This window comes from Tripterygium wilfordii, chromosome 13 (assembly GCF_013401445.1).
Source record: "Tripterygium wilfordii isolate XIE 37 chromosome 13, ASM1340144v1, whole genome shotgun sequence".
Taxonomy (NCBI): Eukaryota; Viridiplantae; Streptophyta; class Magnoliopsida; order Celastrales; family Celastraceae; genus Tripterygium; species Tripterygium wilfordii.
In genome coordinates, this window is record NC_052244.1 from 14,527,401 (window position 1) to 14,550,245 (window position 22,845).

The 22,845-nt window shown below is 36.8% G+C and overlaps 4 protein-coding genes across 10 annotated transcripts; 2 read left to right on the plus strand and 2 right to left on the minus strand.

Annotated features, from left to right (window-relative positions):
- The first annotated feature begins 1,022 nt into the window (after window positions 1-1,022).
- On the plus strand, window positions 1,023-3,279 carry LOC120013578 (arogenate dehydrogenase 1, chloroplastic-like). The gene is made up of 7 exons (XM_038865429.1): window positions 1,023-1,496; window positions 1,622-1,790; window positions 1,878-2,033; window positions 2,513-2,595; window positions 2,689-2,758; window positions 2,888-2,962; window positions 3,047-3,279. Exons 1-7 carry the CDS (start codon window positions 1,318-1,320, stop codon window positions 3,107-3,109), a joined length of 795 nt encoding a protein of 264 aa, XP_038721357.1. The 5' UTR covers window positions 1,023-1,317; the 3' UTR covers window positions 3,110-3,279.
- On the minus strand, window positions 1,922-8,938 carry LOC120013577 (protein RETICULATA-RELATED 5, chloroplastic-like). 5 transcript variants are annotated; one of them, XR_005471465.1, is made up of 9 exons: window positions 8,311-8,938; window positions 7,683-7,812; window positions 6,266-6,793; window positions 5,823-5,930; window positions 5,089-5,637; window positions 4,395-4,508; window positions 3,690-3,934; window positions 2,146-2,220; window positions 1,926-2,061 (listed from the first exon to the last, which is right to left on the minus strand). XR_005471465.1 is itself a non-coding variant. In XM_038865427.1 (8 exons), exons 1-7 carry the CDS (start codon window positions 8,904-8,906, stop codon window positions 3,713-3,715), a joined length of 2,247 nt encoding a protein of 748 aa, XP_038721355.1. In that variant the 5' UTR covers window positions 8,907-8,938; the 3' UTR covers window positions 1,922-2,061; window positions 3,690-3,712. The 5 variants fall into 5 exon arrangements, 3 of the variants coding, with proteins under 3 accessions (XP_038721355.1, XP_038721354.1, XP_038721356.1); XR_005471464.1 differs by having other exon boundaries at window positions 2,146-2,224; XM_038865427.1 differs by lacking the exon at window positions 2,146-2,220 and having other exon boundaries at window positions 1,922-2,061.
- A 717-nt stretch (window positions 8,939-9,655) lies between these two features.
- Window positions 9,656-15,701, plus strand: LOC120013321. 3 transcript variants are annotated; one of them, XM_038865091.1, is made up of 9 exons: window positions 9,656-9,792; window positions 10,918-11,329; window positions 11,612-11,696; window positions 11,908-11,949; window positions 12,552-12,720; window positions 13,398-13,450; window positions 13,571-13,792; window positions 14,169-14,215; window positions 14,717-15,701. In XM_038865091.1, the coding sequence occupies exons 2-9, from the start codon at window positions 11,082-11,084 to the stop codon at window positions 14,769-14,771; spliced, it is 921 nt and encodes a 306-aa protein (XP_038721019.1). In that variant the 5' UTR covers window positions 9,656-9,792; window positions 10,918-11,081; the 3' UTR covers window positions 14,772-15,701. The 3 variants fall into 3 exon arrangements, with proteins under 3 accessions (XP_038721019.1, XP_038721018.1, XP_038721020.1); XM_038865090.1 differs by having other exon boundaries at window positions 9,662-10,492; XM_038865092.1 differs by having other exon boundaries at window positions 9,662-9,800.
- A 3,639-nt stretch (window positions 15,702-19,340) lies between these two features.
- Window positions 19,341-20,561, minus strand: LOC120013272 (abscisic acid receptor PYL4-like). Its single transcript, XM_038865027.1, has one exon. It carries the CDS (start codon window positions 20,386-20,388, stop codon window positions 19,690-19,692), a length of 699 nt encoding a protein of 232 aa, XP_038720955.1. The 5' UTR covers window positions 20,389-20,561; the 3' UTR covers window positions 19,341-19,689.
- Between the last annotated feature and the right edge of the window lie 2,284 nt (window positions 20,562-22,845).

A 22,845-nucleotide genomic window follows, 5' to 3' on the forward strand; every position in this document is an offset into this window, starting at 1 on the left:
TGATATCTACAAGGGAAGAAGGATTCAATCTACTACAATTTCAATTTTCTTCTTCCTCTCTGTTTGTTCTATGTTTTTGGGTATCAACAGGGGCCACCAATGACGGATCTAGGAACTAGATTGAGGATGAGTTTGGTTATTAAACAAAGTCAAGAATTTATAGGAGGAGAGGCAAAGGTTGACAGGGGTTTGGGGATAGCGTCCCCAAAATTTTTTTTTAGAGTTATTTACTTAAAAGTTTTCGAGAGTGAGCAAATATTTATATAATCAATAAATTAAGTAAATATATATATAGTTATTAAATTAAGTAAATGTCTATATAATCATAAAATTACACATCACAATCTATGACATAAAATGTTCAAGATAATTAAAAAATCATTTAAGTTATGTTACACGATTTTTTATTGAGTATAAATCACACTCAATCAATATTTGTTCTCTTGTTTGAGTATGTATCAATCCATAATTATAATTTCTACATTAACTATACATATTGATATTATATAGTTATTAAAAAATGAGTATTTTCAACAAATTTAGGGTGGACTTTAACCTTAATTTCAACATTTTGAACGTTCATATATATATATAGAGTAAATCATTTTTTTCCAAAAATGTATATAATACATTTTTTTTTTGAAAAGTTCAGGTGGGTTCAAGCCACGCTGAATACAGTGTGGCTCCGCCACTGGGGGCCACGAGTCAAACATCATGCCATATTGGTGGTTGCTTCCAAGAATGTAAATCAAAAGTTTTTGACCAAAAACCACCCAACGCAACCCTTTCAAACAGTTGAGTGATCATAAATCTCAAACTATCAAAACAATTTGTATCACGTTGACGACATATAAGATTATGTTGGAACCCATGAAAAAAGAAATGAAATTCCTTAACCCCCTCCATATAGAATTGTGAAAAAGTGGACAGTTTCATTTAAACCATACGGGTACGTTGCAACGAATTCATAAATCACAAGAAAACAAAAGGTTTAACAATCAATCGATAAATCACAAACGTAATTCTCTTGGTATTTTAAAAAAAAAGAAAAAACCTGATAAAAGCATTAGCTATCTACACAAAGAGACCAAAATCAATGACGTTAACTAGTACATTAATTAAGGGGCGTTGTACGTCCCAGGTTAACTGGAGAAAGGGTGGCTCAGATATATTGGAAGTTGACTTGGAACCCTAGTCTAGCACGGCTCTTAAAGACTACCCAATTAACGCCTCCTCCCCTTATATCGCTGCATTTCTCATCCACCTCTCCCTCTCTCTCCCTCTCTCTCTCTCTCTCTCTCTCTCTCTCACTGCACCATGTCTGGTTCAAATGCTTCCTCTCTGTCATTTACAGCTCTGAAAATTGGTATAATAGGGTTCGGCTCTTTCGCACAGTTCCTATCAAAAACCATGATCAAACAGGGCCATATTGTAAGAGCAACTTCACGAACAGATTACTCTCAACTTTGTGACCATCTGGGCATCTCCTTCTTCAGGTAAATACAATAGTGCATATGAGACTAATTACTAATACACACACAGACATGGGAAAATATACCTCTATCTGCTCTGTGCAATCACATATTCATGTTTTGTAGTTTCTGCTTAATTCTTCGGTCAGGGATACAGAGGAATTCCTTGAAGCTGACAACGATGTCATATTGATCTGCACATCAATCCTATCTCTATCAAAGGTGCTCGAGTCGATGCCACTCCATCGCCTAAAGCAGCCAACCCTTTTCGTCGATGTGCTCTCGGTCAAAGAATACCCAAGAGATGTTCTATTGAAAGTAAAGCATGCTTCTCCATCATATTTGTTTCTTAACGAGCCTAAGAGTGATATCAATATTTAGGCAATGTCAATGTGTATTGTACAGGTATTGCCAGAGGAATCAGATATACTTTGCACTCACCCTATGTTCGGGCCAGAGAGTGGGAAAGAAGGGTGGAAAGACCTAGCTTTTGTATACGAGAGAGTTCGAATAAGGAATGAAGCTACATGCTCAAGCTTTCTCCAAATCTTCAGAAGTGAGGTAAGCTTTTTTTTCTTCTTCATGAAACCTGTAATGGTAGGAATGACCAGTATATAATCTTAGTACAATGCCAGATCAAAAGAAATATCTGTCTACAGCTCGATTTACTTACATTGCATGGCCATACTTGAAAGCATCAATTAAACTTCTTTAACACAGAATAATTCATACTGAACTTGACCCCTATCTGTCTAAAAAGGAAGAAACCAACAATCAGGCGCGCACACACATGTAAAATAAGCCACAGAGCCTCAATGCCTGCACAAGTAATACAAATTTCAAGCATTATCTTTCTCGTAAGTACTTTCAAATTGAAAATGTCTCAAGTTTTACACCCAACCATCTAGCACAAGTTCTCAGCAAAAGGCGAATGGAAATAAGCCTTCTTTAACACTAAAGAAAACTTCCATAATATCATAATAGCATATTCAAATCCATGTGCTAATGCACAAAATAAGCACAGAAATTGCTTTATTCAGGGTTGCAAAATGCTGGAAATGACTTGTGAAGAACATGACAAAATGGCTGCTAGGAGTCAATTTGTCACTCATACCATTGGCAGGTAAGAAACATATTCCCAAACCTAATCTAAGCAAATCTCCTGGGATCAACAGCAGGAAAAATCTAATAGCTCAACTCTCTTCCAAATTGACAGGGTTTTGTCAGAAACAGACATTGGGTCCACATCTATCAACACAATGGGCTTTGAAGCACTTCTTAAAGTGGTATATATGCTTAATCACCTGTACATTACCAGATGTCTGATTCCGTTCGCCACTGTTTCTCATCAAATTATACAAAACACAAATAATATAGAAGGAAGAAGCTTATGACCATCAATGTATTTGTTGCAGAAAGAAGACACTGTGAAAGATAGTTTTGATCTTTTTAGTGGTCTATACATTTACAATAGGTTTGCCAAACAAGAGGTATGTATATTGCTAGAGTCCTATAATATTTTATCTATTAAACATTACTTAACAAGCAAGGTTTAACTTGTTTTTGTGATGCAGCTAAATAACCTAGAACTTGCCTTCCAAGAAGTTAGAAAGAAGCTGATGGAGCAGATAAATTAAGAACAGAACATGAATGAGGCCAAACCTAAAATGTGGAAGAGTCTTGTCGACTGAAATATGTGTGTGTATATATCTCTTGTGCCTTTTTTCCAAGTTAAAGGATTTGCAAACTATAGATGATTGAAGGTCAGGCATATTTTCATTCCATGCATAGGACTTTAGCTTTTGTTCTTCTAGCTTCACAATGTAGAAACTCAAACATACATCATAACAGTACATCTAATTCAGTAACTAAACGTTACTAATGGATTTGGCATCAATGAGGTCATCATTGTCGGGGAAAGAGATCCAAAAGGACTAAAGAATCGAAAGCACATTAAAAAAATGAAAAAGAAAAGAAACATAGAAAGAACTTATCATCTCCAAAAGCGTACCGCCATCTTTTCTCAAGAATTAACTTGAAATATAATAACTTGAATCAATTGAATGTATATCGGCTACATCTTGCATGAATGTAGATATACTCCTACGCTCTATAAAAAGCTAAATGAACTCAGCAATTTACAATTGGGCTACTGAAGAGACATACGAGGTAGAAACCAAAATAAACTATTTAATAGTTCATGAATTAGTATCTTACAATGTGAAATGACACTAATTGCATCATTGGTTCTTTATTTCGTCAACACTTGTATCCTCCACCGTGTTACATCCCATTGTGGCATGACTAGACGGATCCAGTCTTTGATTATAGGATGTATCAGTTTCTCGACTTTGCAGTCCTGTAAAACTTGTGGCATGACTAGAGGGATCCGGTCTTTGATTATAGGATGTATCAGTTTCTCGACTTTGCAGTCCTGTAAAACGTGCGAGATCTATCCATTGCTGCAGTGTTTACAAAGTATTTCAACGTCAGGGAAGTGAAGAATACTCATCAACTCAGTGCTAGTATTTGTGGTGTCAATGAGGGTCAAGCAGAAAAGCTGGACCGAGACTAGATGACATTGTATTATTATCATGAAAAAGGCACCAGACATAAGAACGGAATCAACAAGCATTGTAACAGCATGGCCACTTACAGAAAACAATTAACGAAACCCCCAAGTATGAATATATGATACAAACTGCATTTCGGAAACATGCCACAGATAAACATCTTCGCAATGAAGTTTGATATAAATAAAACAACCCAACTTCATAGGTCCCATGGCATGAATCTATAATAGCACCTTGATATGCTTGCCAGTGCCCAGACAAATAGTGCTATGAAATTAATAAATTATGAAGCAATGAATTAATTTAAAATGTAAACAAACATTCGAAAGAAATTAGACTGGATTCTAACCTGAGTTCCCCAATAAGAGTTAATTGTTCGAACAAAAAACGATAGCAGATTTACAAGTAATGTCTGAGAAGCAAATTCATCAGAAATGCGATGTTCCACTATTCCAGCAATAACCTGCATGAAATTTTGTGATAGCTTCATCAAACATATAATCGAAGGAGAAAGGGTGAACAACTCCCACACATGACCCTCTCAGCATAATAGTGGAGAGGCTGTTCCAAAAATTGAACACACGACCATAAAGGTATGGGGAAACAACCTGACCACTAGGCCTAGGGTTCTCCCTTGTATACCAGAAGGGCAAAGATATATAGTATATATTTTTCGAATTATTGAATAAAACAACCACTAACATCAGATACTGTAGCTGAGAGGTTTCCCATCTTAAAACAAGGAGGGGGAGGGTTCAAGAGGAAGAAGGGATTTTGCTGGAGACAATTAGCCATTCTGACTAATTTTTCTGTTTCACCAAAGAGATAAAATCTTGAAACCAGTCCCTTCTTTTGCTTTTGATGGAACTCTTTTGTTTTCTAAACTGAATTGGATGGGAGGGAGATAGAAAAAAACAAGAGAAAAAGGAAGAAAGAACCAGTAACTTGGCTATAATAGCATCAAAGAATGAGTGCCCGGGTTGGATCATTATGCTCGTAGTATAGTTTATAAGTTGAGGATTATGTGACAAGGAGTTATCTACCTGATAACGAAGATTTGCTGATGTTCCGAGAAAGCATCCATAAACAACTGCAGTTTTGAGTATTGGCGATCTTCTAGTTCGTTGATTAATGACTGATGCTGGATTTACAAACTCACGTATCCTGTACAAGATATTTGAGGATGCCACAGCTCCAATGCTGGAAATAAATCCAACACTAGCAAGTTTTATACCACCAACAAGCACTGATGCTACTCTGTGACTTATACTCCAGTCCTTCCCAGCAAGACTCTTCTGAAATGCATTATCTGGTATGGAGCCAATGAGACCCTTCAAAGGATCCATGCTGTCAAGCACATTCATGTCATCAGCATATGACAGGAATGAAAGAGTTGGAGCTGGCAGCCAGACGGTAAAAAAATCGACTACTATCCCTCTGAGTGAATCTGTGATTACATAGTCAAGCTCTTCTAAGAAATTTTCTTTGCGCCTCTCATACTGTGCTAAGAGAGTAGTTGTTATTGATATAGCTTCTTCTATAGCCAATCTATGCAAAAATTTGGGATCTGCCAGCAATCTCTCTCTGAAACCCTGCATTAGAACGAAGTACATCAGGTGGAGCACCTATATGATATCATATAACTTCTTTATCATCGATTGTTTTTATGCAACATCACAAAATAAGCAGTAGCTCATTCATATACAATGGGAATAGTATTAAAATGAATACTCTTTGAATGCAAAATAAGATAAGAATTCATAGAAGACAAGTATACCTGAAAATGATGAGCAAGTTCAGAAAGAAGAGGATATTGCTCCAGATCAAAGAAGTTCTGTAGCACCTCAGGTGGTACTATACCAAGATCAAGTCCTTTTTGGAGGTCCTGACGAACATGAAAATATATCATTTTAAAGAAAAGAAAAGTGAGTCCTTAAGAGATTTTCTTCAAAAAGAAATCGTAACTTAAGACCCAACAAATGGAACACATTTTACATATCACCAGTTACATCCAGTATGTAGACTGTAGAGACAACCGCGGTTTTTAACTCTATGCCAATTCATTGCATAATGGTGTTTCAAATACCAGAGATTGGAAGATCTTGTTTTCTCTAGTCTTTACAATGATGCATAAAAGAAGAGCTCTAACTGAAAACAGTTATGTCAAAACAACAAGTAGATTCCCCACATATTCAATAAGGACTATCAAAAAAAGATTACCTGTGGTAGGGCATCTCGTTTCCTGCCAGCTGCATTCATTACCCTAGCAATTTCAGCGCGATCAAAACAATTTCTACTGCATGTCCTGGCAGCAGAATACCACAAGAAATCAGCAACAGGAACTTCTCCCTCTCTTCGTAAGAATTGCCTTTCAGGATCCAGCAATATAACAACTTGGTTTTTCTTCTGGATCTTCCTTGAAATTCTTGCCGGGAGCCCTGTACCCCTAGAGCCATATGTAACATGGCTCGCACCTGTCACCACTACTAGCATGCCATTGCTTCCTCCATCCACCATCGCTTCAGAAATAATTTGGGACATTGTATATTCCTCAATCACTCTAGCTTGCGCAGATAAATAAGAGCTTGGCCCAAAGGTAGCTGATGGAATAGTGGGATTCATATCAATTGATCTGCGCGAGTTAGAAGTAAATCCTGAGATGAAGCCCGAACCAGCAGGGGGCGCATATTTTTTATGATCAACCTTTGAAAGCCCGCGAATTCCTTCTGCTTGGACAGTCCTCAGGACCTATCATTATCAGAACTATCCAAATCATCTCCATTTACTAAGGAGCTGGTGTGATGAATGGCAGAATGAAGTGTGAAACTACATTTAAGAAGTTAAATAAGTGCAGAGAAAATTGCTTAGTTACAAAGAATCAACGATGATAAAATTGTTTGTTTTAACGAAAAGCCAAATTGAGTGTTGATACATGTACAACCTATGTTCACCAAATACACACCACTTAAACGATCAAGATTTGATATTTTTATCATCCACTCAAGCATATCATTCTTTTTGTAGACTTCTTGAAACTACTGCAATCATTCTTAGCTATTTTTGAATTATACAATCACCTCTTAGTTGAGACAACACCGACATAAACAGCAAAACAAGTTTGAAAGTCTCGATTATGTGATATTCCAAAAGACAACATTACAAGTCCATCTGAAAAGTTTTGCAAAATAGCAACTCATCCAGGCAAGGTAGGTTGCTACTTGGGATCTGTTATATGACTTCACAAATTTTAGGTAGAAAAGAAGTGGACCAACCAGCTTTACAAATAAAAGGTAGCAGCAGGGACCATGCCTTATGTAAAAGACCTGAGGATAACACCTTAGAAGAACCTATGCAAATTAGAAAGAGACAAGCGGAAACTAATTTAAAATATGAAGTTGCATCTATAATGCAAGGAAAAACAAATAAAACATAGAATAGACAACATCATCATCGGAGAACTAAGCAGTAACTGGTAAAGTGACTAAAGTCCTAGCTTCAACATCTATTTTCTGTTTTATCCTGACTCCTAAGATAGTAGTTTATGTCACCTTTTGATATCCATCTCTCATACAACACAATGAACAATATAGCCATGTGTCAGCTTGAGGTATGCATTAATATAATAGTATAATACTACCTTGAGTGGAACACCACAAGCAACAATGCTGATTCCATTATCGCGACAATAGCTCAAAAGAGGCTCATACTCCTGCCATCGTTGAGGTGGCCAATGTGATAGATGTGATTTGAAGGTTTCTCCATCTACCCTGCCATCAAACTCAGGCCTCAGTACACACAATGGCTACTGATGGTATTACGAAAGGAAATAGTATAGTACTCATCAAGAAACCTAAAAGTTTTTGTGCCTACATCGGAAGCAATGTACACAGAAGATATTGATCACGTCACACAGTCTAGTAGTGTACTGCACATTGTGTAAACAACAGTACATAAAACAAACTGTGAAATACAAAAGGCTTCAGAATTTACACAAGAAGCATACGGCCATAGCCCATTATGCTTGTTGGAACACTGAATGACATATTAAGTTTTGCTACTGAATTGCAAAAGGTACCTGAATTGACTTGTTACTTTACAGTTTCTGACGAAAAACATGATTCATAAATCAATATCTGAAACTTTAAAATTCAAATTCGCATAATAAAATTATCAATTGAAACAGCTATCGCTCTCAAGTCCTTAGAAGTCCACGAAAAGCAAAAAGCCAACTATGCATTTATCATCTACTCTTATAGTCTTTATACCTTCCATCCATGAATTGATTAAGTTGCTCCTGCATATCACAAGGAAATGCCTCCATGGCCATGGAAATCGACCTCTCGTTCTCAAGGCAGCGTTTCCTCAAATTCCTAACAATCTCAAGCTCCAATACCTTATCATCGCGAGTCGGCACTTGCTCCGCCTCTCCTAGATACACAATCCTCGCGTTCATCAGCTTCTCCCACACCTTCTTCTTGTCCTTCCCTAACGCCGTTGGCTCGCCGATCACCGTAGCGTCATATATCCTCGACGCAACCTCCTCCTCTTTCACAACCGTCGCCGTCACCGTCGCAGGCGGGGATTCTGGAGGCTTTTCCTCCGCCTTAGAAATTGCGGAGCCCAAAACAGACACGCCAATTGCTACCAACGGAGTGAGTAGCATGTCGCGTCTGGTTCGGAGTGGAACTCGACTCACCGGCTCGGCGCGACAGCGGAGCGAGAGCATGACGCAGCGGTGGCGGGGGCCGGTTGCTGAGCATATTCGTCTGAGAATGGTTGCTTCCGGCCGAGCACATCGGGAGGAGGAAGTGTGGACTGGTTTTGGAGTTGAGATTGTATGAATGTGAGCGTGGGATCTCATCTCGTGGCCTGTGATGGGGGTAGGGGAAAATAGAAATTGAATAGTGCCATATAAAAGGCAAGAGACAGCGTGGCAACTTCAGTTTTGAGCCATTACTTTTATTTATTTTAACATTATTATTTAGAAATGTGGATGTGGTGTAAGCACGAGTTTGTTTTGGTGCCTTAGAAACTTTTAAATGATCCGAAGTTGGTAGAAATTTCATTGACTAAAAATACCTCATTATTAAAACTTCTATTTAACTGTATTAAAGTGTTTGTTATTTTGACAAGTCTACTTATTGAGCTTGCTGAGAATGAGCGAGGGCAAAATCCAAATAAAAACATCTCAGCAAACAACTGGTTTCTAGTTATACCAACTATTAAATTTGAGGTACAGAATTGAAGCGAATTCCACTAAATCTTTCAGACTCGAACAAAAAGCTGGATGCTCAACCCAAAAGTGATAGGGATCCCAGTAAACAATCATATCTCTTGATTGATGTGCATCAAATTTTGTGGGCTTCTACACTTATATCAATAAACGATCAAGATTGATTACTAGAATACCTAACATTTTTGTGCTCAACCCGGTGTACGTGGCACTGGTTTTGTGGGCTCTGCCTAGTGGTTAAAAGGTGGACATATAGAGAGCGAGCCCAAATTTACTAATTACTGGACTGGCTCAACATTCGGCCCAACAAGTCAATAGGCCCAAACGCGGCGTGTTAGTTAAATAACTAGCTCTTTACCGTCGTACAACGGTAGAAAGTAGAAACCACGCGGTTTCCTGCCTCGAAAGTTAAAACCTGCCTTCACTGCGACTCCGAACGGAGAAAAGAGAGAAGGCGGCCGCTGGTCGATTTTTCTTCTCTTCATGTCAGTTGAACTGAATATTTGGAGCGGAGGTTTGTTAGTACGTATATATTTTCTTGTAGTTCGAATTGCTCTCCGACTAATCTTTTTTTTTTTTTTTTTAACTGATGGTTTGCTATCTCTTACTGCTCGAGTTCGCTTTCTGTTTGGGATTGGGGGTTCTGTCTCCTTGTATCGTTAGATAATTTAGGCTATATTCTCCTCTTTTGGTGTTTGGTAATTTTAGTACCTTTTTTTTCTCTCTCTTTGATTCTTCCCACCATTCCTATCTGAATTGTGCTAAACCTTGGATTTGTCTACTCAAATCCTTGGCTTGTACTACTCATTCAATTTTTCTGTGTGATTTCTCATATTTTGATGACTAATCAGTGATTAATCAGTGTTGTTCTATCTGCCTGGCACTGCCAGTCATTACTCCACTTTAAGAGTGTCCTACATTAAAGATCGGTCAATCAGAATAATGAATAACTGAAGGGATTGATAAAAAGGAGAGGATTGGGTTATTTCAAGAAAACCATCATTAGAAGAACAGAAAGCTAAGGAGGTGTGAGCGTGGCAACTCAACAACCAGTTGAAAATATTGGAGCAATCACATTATTTAATGTGAATTGAAGTTTCATGATTGAGATTCAAGAATAAAACAGGAATGGTGGCCTGGGTGGTTGGAAAACATATGAAATGGACATGAAATGAGCCAGCCAATGATTGTCCAATACTCCACATGACATCTGTGTAAGCCTTCTATGGTGGTATTTAGTGTAACATTGTAGCTAAGACTTGTGTTTTGGATTCAGTTGCGTTTTCTTTGTATTGGAAAACAAAAGAAGATAAAGATTTGACATGCACCAAACCATTGGCTTTGATTATATGATACAGGGACTTTGCTTGCAAACCATGGCTTTCATTAAAAATATCAGTAGATTAAAAAAGAGTGAACTTGTCAAATTTGTATGCAAGCTTTGTAGGAAGTTGATGATTTTTCGTAGCTTTCCATTTTTTAGTATGTCTATGTCTTATTAATTTTTCATCACTCGTGGTATTTTGGATAGATGCCTTACAGCAATTTGATTTGATGTTGCCATTATCATTTCTATAAGTTTGATTTTTTTCCTAATCTATGAACGATGAGCGTGATTCAAAACCTTTTATGCTCTTAGGCAAAGTCGATCTGACGCCAACGACAGCATGGGACAGTGGTCCAATGGGGCCCATTATGTGTGCCAGCGTTGTAGTACGGTATTTTAACTGAAGTCAAGTGTACTAGCACACCTATTGCAATCCAGGTTCGTCAAATTCCGGAGCATATCCCAAAAACCCATCAATGGAAATCGATGTAGCCGCTACTCCACCCCCAAAACCAACAGTAAACTCCGATTCTCAAACTCAAGACGTTAGCTCGAGCTCTTCACCACTGCCACTGTCATTGTTACGGCAATGGAGGCAACATGCACAGAGAAACATGAGAAACCAGTGGTCAAAACTTGCTTCGTATCGTCAACAATGGGCCTCTTCCTCTTCTAGTGGCAGATCTCATGCAACATCTCTTGTCAATGCTCATCTCAACCGGAGGTATTGAATTGTATGATACATCATTCTCTTTTCTTATTAGCTTTATAATGCCATTTTTTCCCATTTTGTGTTTTGCTTGCCTAGAAGATGCAAGGAAATAGGAAAAAAAATTGCCGAAGGGAGTTCTTCATTGTTGCTATATGTGTGTGTTAAATGCTGCAAATTTTTGTATAAATTTTTTGTTCATGTAAAATTTCCTTGTTTCTCATCAACGATTGCGTTGCTTTTATGATATCATACGAGAACTGATTACCTATCTCTGTGGTCGGGATTGTGATCAAGATACATAACTTCAATGGAGCTGGGAATTCTCAGTGAGATGCCTGCTATTCAAGCAAGAGCTTCCCAAAAATTGTTTAAGCAGCAGGTGATTTCTCTTATGTTTATGGCTTTACGTACTGTCTTCATTGTTAGGTATCTATCTTCTTATTTACTCTCTTAACTTGTCGCATTAAGCGTCACCATTTATGTTATATATATGATGCTTGGAGCTGCTTGGCAATGAAAGATGGATTTTAAAGCTTTAATAATACTAACAATACTCCATAATGATATTGACATAGTGATTCTTATTTCAGGAACTTCATCAGAGAAAACTCGTATTGTCATACAAGGAGATGGTATGAACTGTTGTGTGGCTTTCCCTCGATTTGAGGAAGGTTCCTTCTGTTGGTTGTAGAATTTGTATGAAGAGTTATTCTAGGGCATTAATAGACTAGAACATAGGATGGCTTTGAGGAGTTTGCTTTCATGGTTTCTGTCTTTCATCCAATCAAATTTTCCTTGTTCAAGTAACAAATGGAACTATAAAAAGAGGATGGAGGAAGTATTCTTGCTCTTAAGAAAAAGAGTTTTGACTGGGTGAAAAATGAGTATTTCCACCATAACTCATTAGTCATTGTATACAAATTGGGTTCTTTTATGGAAAATCAATTACTTGAAGTCTAAAAAAGATTTATTCACAAGCTATGACATCTGGATGCTGAATACATATAAATTATGTAGTGAATTAATGATTATTTTGCTACTAAAACTTAGGCAGCTTATCAGGAAAATAAAAGTTGTGAGAAAGACTTGACAAAATTGTCTATATGTTAATAAGTTATAACTGATGTTCTTTTATCTTGTTTGTTGCATGTTTGAAAATATCCGAAAATTTCTATTTTGTAAGTTATGTGAATTATATCATAGATATTGTGTTTCTTACAATATGTTTGCACAGCTGGGTGTTGTAACTCATATGGTCAATGCTGCTAAGTCCATGAGATCTTTTTTGAGAGGGGGAAGTAGTAGTCCTATTATGCAATTTTCTAGCACTTCAGGGGATATGAATGACACTGGTGATGGTGGTGGAATTCCACTCTTTGCGTTTCTATCAATCTCATCTCTTGGTATGTTCGTTTAAATAAATATTCTATCTACCTCCTGGTGTTTTGAGGGAAGTTTCAACTCTGAGACATCAATGTATTGTACTTTCCATGACAAATAAATTATTCAATTAATTAACAATTTAGGGTTGACTTATTGTTATTGGTCTGTAACTCTGTATCATCAATACTCTTTGACATGTTATTGTGCAACTGTTGTCATGTTTGAATGGTTTGAAGAAGAAAGTTAACCACATCCGTGTCGGCCGTATCCTTTATTACACGATACAGATCTTAAAAAAGATTCCGATTTTTAAAAAAAGCGAGAGATTGAACAAGATATTTCAGCAGCATTATCATGCCATTTGAAGGATTTTTGGATATCCATCGTCTTTTGTACCAATCTTTGGTGTCGTTTATTATCAGTAAATGGTAAAAAGTTGCTCTGATCTCATTAATTGAACAATGCTGTGAATATTGTAAATTATATGTGGAGGAGCTCCAGTGGTTGATTGATTGGCTCATCGCTAACCTGCCCTGAGGGTTGGTAGGGTTTGACTTCCCCTTCCACTTTGGAAAATAAAAGGAAAATGTAAATTTGTATACTGGATGTGAGCTTTCAGGTAACATTGTTGTGATGACATCCTTCTTTTTATAATTTTATTTCCTAATCATGATCCATGATCCTTTCATGGTCTCAGAGCAATTGGCTGAGGAACTTGTCCAGATGTTCAAATTTGAATTGGCTCTGAAGGTAAATGGCCATTTTCCATTCCTACTATGATATTCTTATGTTGTTTGGCCATGTTATGAATCAAGCATCCTTACCCTTGACTCGTTTTTTATTACTTTTTGGTGGCATTTTGTCGGGCAGCGGTTGATTGTGGTCGCATTACTTGTCATTAATAGCGAAGCTCCCCAAGGCAATGAGTTGTGTTGGTCTGATGAGCTTTATGCTGGAGAATTTAAGGACTTGATTATCTGCAATTTGTATTCTAAGGAAACTTCTGAGCCACCATTTCCAAGATTGAAGGGTTCAAAATCCAATGTTCCTGATGTGCGATGTACCAGTCTGCCAAATGACCAGACTTTGCAGGTATTGGACTCACTGTGATCTAGATTATAATTGAAAATACTTGGTATATCCCAGTATTTGAAGGAAGAATACCAATCTGTTGTCTATAATCTTAATGTATTGATTACCCCTAAAAAGAATTCTTGATCACAATATTGATAACATAGGTTCATTACTTAACTGCAAAAGAATTTAGGAGTTGTTATTACTGCATGTTTAACATGCTCCTAGGCATATCACAGGTGTGGTTGTCTTGTCTTGTCTTGAGATTCAATTTTGTTGTTTTAAATGCGAGGTTTTTGGATTCTAAAACTCTTTTAAGTATTGAATGCATAAAAAATGAAGTCCATGGATCATGGTTTGATTTTCTGAAGAGCTGCTTCTTGTTGTGTGGCAGAATTATATTACAACATGGCTTGCGGAGGTGAACCTGGACATGCAGAGGTGAAAATTGAATCTCAAGAACTCAATTCATTTAAGATATATTTCTATCTGGAGTAAAATATTCATGTTAAATGGAAAAAGAATTGCATCTTGCAGTCCGTAGTTCACAAAATATAGACTTTTTTGTGCTGTCAATTGCAATTACAATTCTCTCATCTCCTTTCTGCGACTGTTGCAGAAGGAAACGGGTCAAAATATGAATGCATACATGCGAATATCTTCATATAGTGCACATATGTAACTACTTTGGTTCTTCATCGTCGTCATCTTTATCGTTGAAGGATTCATTCCAAGTCATACTTGAGTCGACTATGTGAATTCATGAGATGTTATGGAGAATCCACCACACCAATTTCCTTTTTCCATTCAGTTCTATCAAAACTAAAAGCTATACTCCCGACTAATCCTATAGTATGAAATTTTTTTTTCCTGATGATAATCTCTAGTGTAAATACTTGGTCTGTGATGAAAGTTGTCATAAACGGATTATGTTTTTTGCAGGGTGGATGAAATTTTTGCGATAGTTAGCCAGGAAATGAATGTTGGAATTGCTTAAGTTACTTTGATGGTCAAAAGAATTGTTGAAACTGCTCCTATTCTATCAAGCAGCCATGAAGGGCAGTATAAAGTTCTGCTGATAATCCAGCAAATATGTGAAGCTCTGCAACAAAATGGCAATGTTGTCTACAATTGCAGTACAGTCGGTACATCGTTTTGATCCCAAGGCCATGGAACAGGTGGTTTTGGTTATTTCGGCTCAGGAATTCTGGCCCCGAGTGTCGTTTTAGTTGTTGGAACTGTGTTTCGTGTAAAACAAGCGCCTCTACTTTGTGTTTCGAACGAGATAAACCCTTTAAACGAATCCTAAAATTGAACGAGACATCGCATAAGAGAGATGGTGACTGTTGTTTGAGAGAATGATTTCATCCGGTGCGGAGGAGTTTCCAATTTTGGACGGAATTGTTGGGATCATAAAAGCGGCGGTTGGAGGAGCGGCAGCAAATGTAGGAGGCGAGGAAGATGATGGAGAGGAGAACGAGAAGGTCGAGGTCGAGATTGAAGTGGTAGTTGGCGGAGGAGGTGCTCATTAATTTGGGAAATAAAAAGATTCATTTGAGGGAAGAGGGAAGAGGGAAGAGGGAAGAGGGAAATGAGATTAGGGTTTAGTTGTGACTAACAACGGATTGTTGGTTGAAATTGTGAATTTTATCGTGATAATGCTTAATGCAAATGGGAGGTCATGAACTCAAGTCTCATGGGTGGGTGTTTTTATTATCGTAATTTGCGAGATAGCCACTTGCTCAACCTAGCGTGTGCGAATGTTACTTTATGTTATCTGCTCGCAATAAGTTTAGGCCCAGGACTCAACAATCGAGTCCATGAGGGTTGTGTGGTATTTCATGTGACCTGAGATTTATCCGTTAGTTGTCTGGTGGATAGTTGGGTATGTTCCATGTTATCGAAAAAAATAGTCACAGCTTTATTATACATATATTTCAATATTGTTAAAAAAAAAATACATGTCACATTATATATTCCGTATCATTATAAAAATGTCGCTCATGCATATTTTCTTTTTAACAATCAATTAACATATGATAACCTTACACAATCACCACATTTTCCGAGCGTAAAAACCAATAAGATTGACCTAAGAAAAATAAAGGCGTGCGGACATTTTGGCACAGAACAGATAGTATTAATTTTTAATGTTTGGCTGAATTTTTCAATAGATGATAGGAACGCGTTGGATTAGCAATTGTTAAGATAAACGTACCTTGCATAAAACCGTAAAAAATAAGCACCATTAAAATTTTATGTATAACTTTGAAGTGGAAGACGTCATTTCAATTCATCTACTATTTTAATGTCCTTTGCTTGAGCGAATAGATGTGACGTCTTAAACGAATTGAGAAGACCTTTTTAGGGTATTCCAATTTGATGTGTCCAATAGGGTCGAAGGAATTAAGATAGCCAATAAATATTATGCTTAGGATCCACTCAATGCATGGTGACATTTCATAAAAATAATATTAATTAGTAGTATTTATTAGGTTCTTCAAGTTAACATCAAAATATACAAGTGTTGGGGTCTTCGGTGTGAATAATAAGGCTCAACTTTAGCAAGTTTGATGGACACTCAGTTCCTTCTTCCTTTTTTCTTTTTTTTTTCTTTTCCTCCTCCTCCTCCTTCTTCTTCTTCTGGCACAAGTAGGAACAGATTAAAAGCCACACCAATCCAAACCAAAATAATGATCTGGAGGATCATGACCACTGTCCAACCAACACTGAAACTCCGTAATAAAATGACTGAGAATGCTGCCGAAGAGTCTCCTAGCTGCGGCCCATTTTGGCGAAAGCATCCGCCCAAGCATTTTGATGCCTGCTAACCTTTGAAATAGACCAGCTTCGAATCCCATTCAAATTGAGACTGATATCTTCAATCACATTCTCTATCATCCACTGACAAACCAAATCAAGTTGAGATACAGCATTAACCACAATTAGAGAATCTCCCTCAAACTGGACCTCCTGTAAGTCAAGAGTTAAACAACTTTGAACACCAATTTTTAAAGCCATTGCCTCCCCCACCGTAGGGTCAACTCTTGGACCACTATAAACTGAAGCAAAGAGAATTTCGTCAGATGAAGAACGAGCTATGGCAGTCGAGGATGTGAGATTCCGACCCATAGCTGAATCAAAATTAACCTTAATCCAATTCAAAGAAGGAGGAAGCCAATTCAAATCAAGCCTCACGTGCAAATATGCAGGCAGTCTCCAAGCTTGGCAATGACGAGTATGCAACTGTTGAATGGACACTCAGCTCCTGCCATCAAATATTATACCCCCAAATATTTTCATGCAATAGTAGTCGTCTTCTCCTTTCCAGGAAAATGAATATATACCACCATCTTTCTCTGTATTTTCTTTGTTTGAAAAAGGTTATGGACCTGATAATGTTTCTTAATTAATCGAAGCAGTGAAACAGAAGACGAGGCCATAGCCAGGCACTTGTGATGAAAACAAACATATATGTTATGTCTATACGTATTGTGTAGTACAAGCTTAGATCATGTCCTTAGGCATCGCGATCGATGCAATAATATCACATCTCAATTGGGTATGTATCTGTTCAATTACAATCTTATAATGCAATTTCATTCTTTACTTCCATCGCTATTTTTGTTTCGGTATTCTTGATTTATCCATTAGGTCAAATCTGATTGTTTTTTGCGTCTTGTTTTGGTGTAGTAATTATATTTCGATGAGTACTTGTCCATTCTAGGGTTTTTATATGGTAACTTTGGTATTACTCACTTTCTCAAACTAAATAAGATTATGAATTCGAGCGAGGGAGACAATATATATTTTTCTAAAATAAATTTGTGAGGAGATGATATGAACTATGAATGTCCATGAAAGTGCCCATCGTGAAAAATACCTACATGCAAAAATCGCATCCACATACAAATGTTCACCGTGTGTTACTTTAATACGCAATCAATGACGTATGAATTATTAATCGGTCAGGTCCAACATGTCTCATTGGCTTTGATTTCATTATTTTGTAAACAATGAAACCTCTCTCACACACCCACACAGATATATATATATATATATATATATATATATATATATATATATATAAAGTCTGCCTCAACAACTTGCATATCTCATCCTGCCACCACACATGCAGTATCACTTCTACAAGAAGTTGAGTTATTAATAATGTGAAAGAGATGCATAACCTGTCGATTCTTCTTGTAAAGCAAAAAAATAAAAATAATTAATTAATTAATGCATGCATTGAATTCCCACGATTTTTCAAATTTCAACTAGGATTTTATTTTTTTCCCCTTAAAATAAACAAAAGAGGAATTGTCCGTTTGATTTGTTTTATGTTCTCCATTTCTTATGTTTATTTTTTTCATTAAAATAAACAAAAGGCAAGTATCCATTTGATTTTTTTTATATATGTTCTCCGTTTCCAAAAACGACTTTTTCCTTTCTATTTTCAAGTATTTTTCTGTTTTTCATATATAATAAAATGGACAATCAAACGTGTTTTCGAGGTTTTTTTCTATTTTTTGAAAAAAAAATGGAAAATAAACATATACATACACAACCAAATTTTATTTTTTACAATGTGGCAGTTTTTATTAATTACTTGAGATTCGTCCCTGAAAAGGCGCCATATAGTTAACATCATACAGTAATATATACCGAACACATTAAAACTTTGTGCTTAGTTTTAAATTTTTTTTCCTGTAATATTACATCATTACAAATATGACCCAATATCCAATGAGTATCGGTACCGTGACCAAAAGTATTCATGAAAAATATATATAATTAATTAATTTCCTTTTTCATATACTGGGGATAGTACTCCAACTCCAATTACAAATAATTTCAATCTTTACCAAGTTGTGTTTTAATTACTAATGGTATCATGCTCATTATATATATTGAAAATCAAAGGATATAATGGCCTTTGCGAGTGTTAGTATTTAACCACTTGGGTAAAAGTTTAGTAGTGAATTTCTTGGGCCAAATCATATGAATTTGGAAGGTTCTGAGATCGATTCTCAATGCGAGCAATACCCTTGAGGCCACTTGTTGGGTTTTAGCCCAACTTACCTTGTTGTCAAATGGGAAATTTTTGTGCAAGGGGCCTGACGATTCTAGTTTAAGCATATATTAGATGTCTAAATAACGAATTTGTATGGTGTCACTCACCGTTTATAAAAAAATAGTGTCATGTAGTTGTGACTATTGAGGATTTATTTACATTAATCTTACCATGCATTTCATATACAATATATAGGTAATTACTACATTGACATTTTTTTCTCCTTTTCATATTTTATGAGAGATCCAAATTCAAAACTTCGCCCTGATAATAAAATTATACATAAAATACGTTTGGAGAGAATATAACATTTAACACTTCGCACATTGTATTTCATTGCCAAACTAAAAAAACCCCTCAATGCGTACATAATTAATTAATTAAATTTGTGGAATTGACATTAAAATTTTGGCATTTGTGGAAATATTTATTTGTGAGCCCAAGAAAAAAAAAGAGTTGGAAAAAAAAAATATAATTCTAATCTACAGATTCTTGAGAGAGGAAGACATTATAATTAAGCAAATAAATATACAAAGTACATAAAAACAAAGATGAATCAACACCTTGAACTACTCTTTAATCTATAAATTGATGAGAACCACGAGTAGTCAGATAACACTCATATATGTGATATCTCATAAAGTTTTCGAGTACTCGAACCTCCCCCATCCCCTTTCCTTTCCTTGTATTAAAAAAAAAAAACTACAGATCCCTAATATGGGTATCGATCCACAAAACTAAATATCATATCTAATTGATCCCTCAACCCAATATAAGAAACAAAAATTGATTTATATATAAACAAAAAAAACAACAATTAAAGGTAAATTACACAATATAATTATATATTATCAGATTTACCATTTGAACTAGTCTTCTTCTTGGACATATTTTCTGCAATTTGAGACAAAGATTGCAAATTGCACTTGACAATTGTCTCGACAAAACCGCACGTGTCCTCCTTCGTGTTTCCATGTGGAACGTCGACAACGTACGACTCGACCACCACCGTCCCCGAACCGGTGGTCGAACCATGCAAGGTCGTGACGGACCGGTAGTTACGGAGCCTGTGGTCTCCGCCAACGACGCTGAAGCTCAACACGTGTCGCTCGTCATCCAGGATCTCTAACCGCTCCGTGCTCGAAGCCGCGGGAAGTCCCGACACCACGCGCACCTCGCGGAGCGTCCCAACGGCTTTGCCGTCCCCGACGATGACGTGGCAGCTCTTGAGGAAATGCTTGTAAGCTTGTGGGTTGTCGAATCTGCGGACCACCGACCAGACCGTGGACACGGGTGCCTCGATGGTCTGCACCACCGAGGAGCAGCACTGGTTGGGACCCACGTAGCGCGTGTGGAGACTTGCCACGTGGTCTGGAACGACCATATCTTCTTTAATCAAGGGAACGTGCCACACGTCGAATGGTTGTTGTTTGTTGTGGTGGTGGTGGATGGTGGTTGTGGTGGGTGTGGCGGTGGTTCTTTGGAGTGCTAGTGAAGAAGGCATTTGTTTGGGTTCGTTAGAGTTAAGGTTAATGTTCATATGATATGCGAGTGTATGTGTATATATATATACACACACGTACAGGAGAAGGAGGAGGAGAAGAAATTAAGCGAGAGAGATTATGTTGGTGGCAACACAAGTTGGGATTAATAGTACTTATGAATTTATGAAGCAGCTTACGCCGGACTAATGCAAGTGGATCGTCAACTTGCAAGGCTTTCTTGGACTTATAGTTCTTGTATATCTATTCAAACTGCAATATTGCCACTTGCCACATATGTCTGTGTGTGTATATATATCGTTTATTTTTTTTATGTAAGCTATACTGCGAAATTGTTTTTATGATATTCAGACAAACACTTGCTGAGTTGTTGTCGTGTTGATGTATATATCTTGCATTCGTTATTACGTGTATTAAATTCCATCATTCATTTCTATATAATATATATATATATTTTTTTTTTATTTTTTTTGTAAACTATACTGCTAAATTGTTTTTATGATATTCAGACAAACACTTACTGAGTTGTTGTCGTGTTAACTGGTGTATATATCTTGTATTCGTTACTACGTGTATTAATTTCCGCCATTCATTTCTATATAGGATCATACTTTCATCAATTGATATTTAATCCAAATCATTTCTTACTAATTCAAGTTCATGTTTATTTTATGTACGTTTTCATTTTTGTTTCCTACTCTCTTCTATACAAATTTTCTCGATTTTTCTCACTGTGTATCGTTGTCTATATATCATCTTAAATGGTTTTCTCACAAATTATCTTCAATTGGTGCTATCACTACCTTAGATTTAATAATTTCATTTTTTATTCTATTTTTTTCTCGTGTCACAATACATCCAATGAACCATTTGTATTTATGTTATATGCATTTTTGTGGATATTTTGTCTCTTAATAGCCCAACACTCAAAATCACACATCATTGTAGGTCGTTTAACTTACGTATCGAATTTTCTCTTCAACCTCAAAAGAATCATTTGGTCACATAAAACCCTAGATACACTCATTCATTAATTCACGCACCCATTTTTAATCATATTACGTTTTCGTTAATATCTTTCTAATCTTGAAAAATTGAGCCAAAATATTTAAAAATCTTATTTTATGTTATTTCTCTCCCATCTAATTTGATGGTTCGTTTGTTCACTTCTCTCCCATCTAATTTGATGCCTTTATATTTTAATAGAATGAGTAGAATATTTTTGGGAAAGGCTAGATTAGTAAATCCATACATCAACTAGGTTTTTCTATTAATTTTATCACCCACTTTAATTCTCCCTTTTCGCCCAAAGTTGTTGAAATTTGAAAGATTTAAGTTGGGAAAAAAAAAACCACCATCACTTAACAGGCTACAGCTTTTGAAATGATGCCAATTTGGTTTGGAACTTGCTTTCTTGTCATTTTCTCCCTCCCTCGTTTCTGTTCTCTCACCAACTTCCACCAAGTTAATTAGTTGTTGTTTTCTAGTTGAAACTTGGAAGTTTAAACCCAACTTTTTCACTTTTCTTATGAAGCCCTAAACTGAGATCTTAATTTTTACGGTTCACTTTAAATTTCAAAATATTTTTTTAAAAAGTTTGAAAAAATATATTAATATTTTGATCTGTTTTATGAACCCAATAATATATTTTTTTTATTCGAAACAAGAATAAAATGTAACCTAAAAAGTGGTCATACTAAAATTTTGACAAATGTTATTGTTGAAATTAGTTTGTGTGTCAAATTTAAATTGAGATCAAAAGCAAATTAATAACCTGATGATATTGAGTGCAGATTAGCTAAAATATAAATACTTAATTTACTAGCAGCCCAAGTAGGCAGCAACAAATTAAAAACCCATAAAAATAAATTTGAAAAATATAATACCACTTGAATTTGAAAAGATGATAATATATAGTTTTTTTTATAAGAATAATTGAAAATGTCAGCAAAAAAAATCAACAAAAAAAAGATACACATATATAGGGTCAGAGATTCATGGAAGAATGGCTGATACGGATCTCCTTACAACCAAAGCCCAACCGACACCCACCTAATGGGCCGGCTGTGGCCAAGGCCTTCACGCAGGCAAGGGGCCCGTTCCTACCCACGCATGGGCTGCCCAATCCCTTGTGAAAACCTTGGTTGCAAGGGGAGGCCCATACCTCCCCCTTATATTCTGTACTTCACTCCCACATCTGGACGATGTGGGATTTACGCACGTAACATACCCCCGCTCTTACAAGGCCAACGTCCACGTTGGCCCACGCTGTCCCTAAGACAGGTCGCCCCTTCCGTGAACGCAGCCCCGCCCGGCCCATACCGGGACAGAGGAGCACAATGCATAACCCACAGCCGCCCAGCTGGGTGGCTCCGATACCAAATGATACGGATCTCCTTACAACCAAAGCCCAACCGACACCCACCTAATGGGCCGGCTGTGGCCAAGGCCTTCACGCAGGCAAGGGGCCCGTTCCTACCCACGCATGGGCTGCC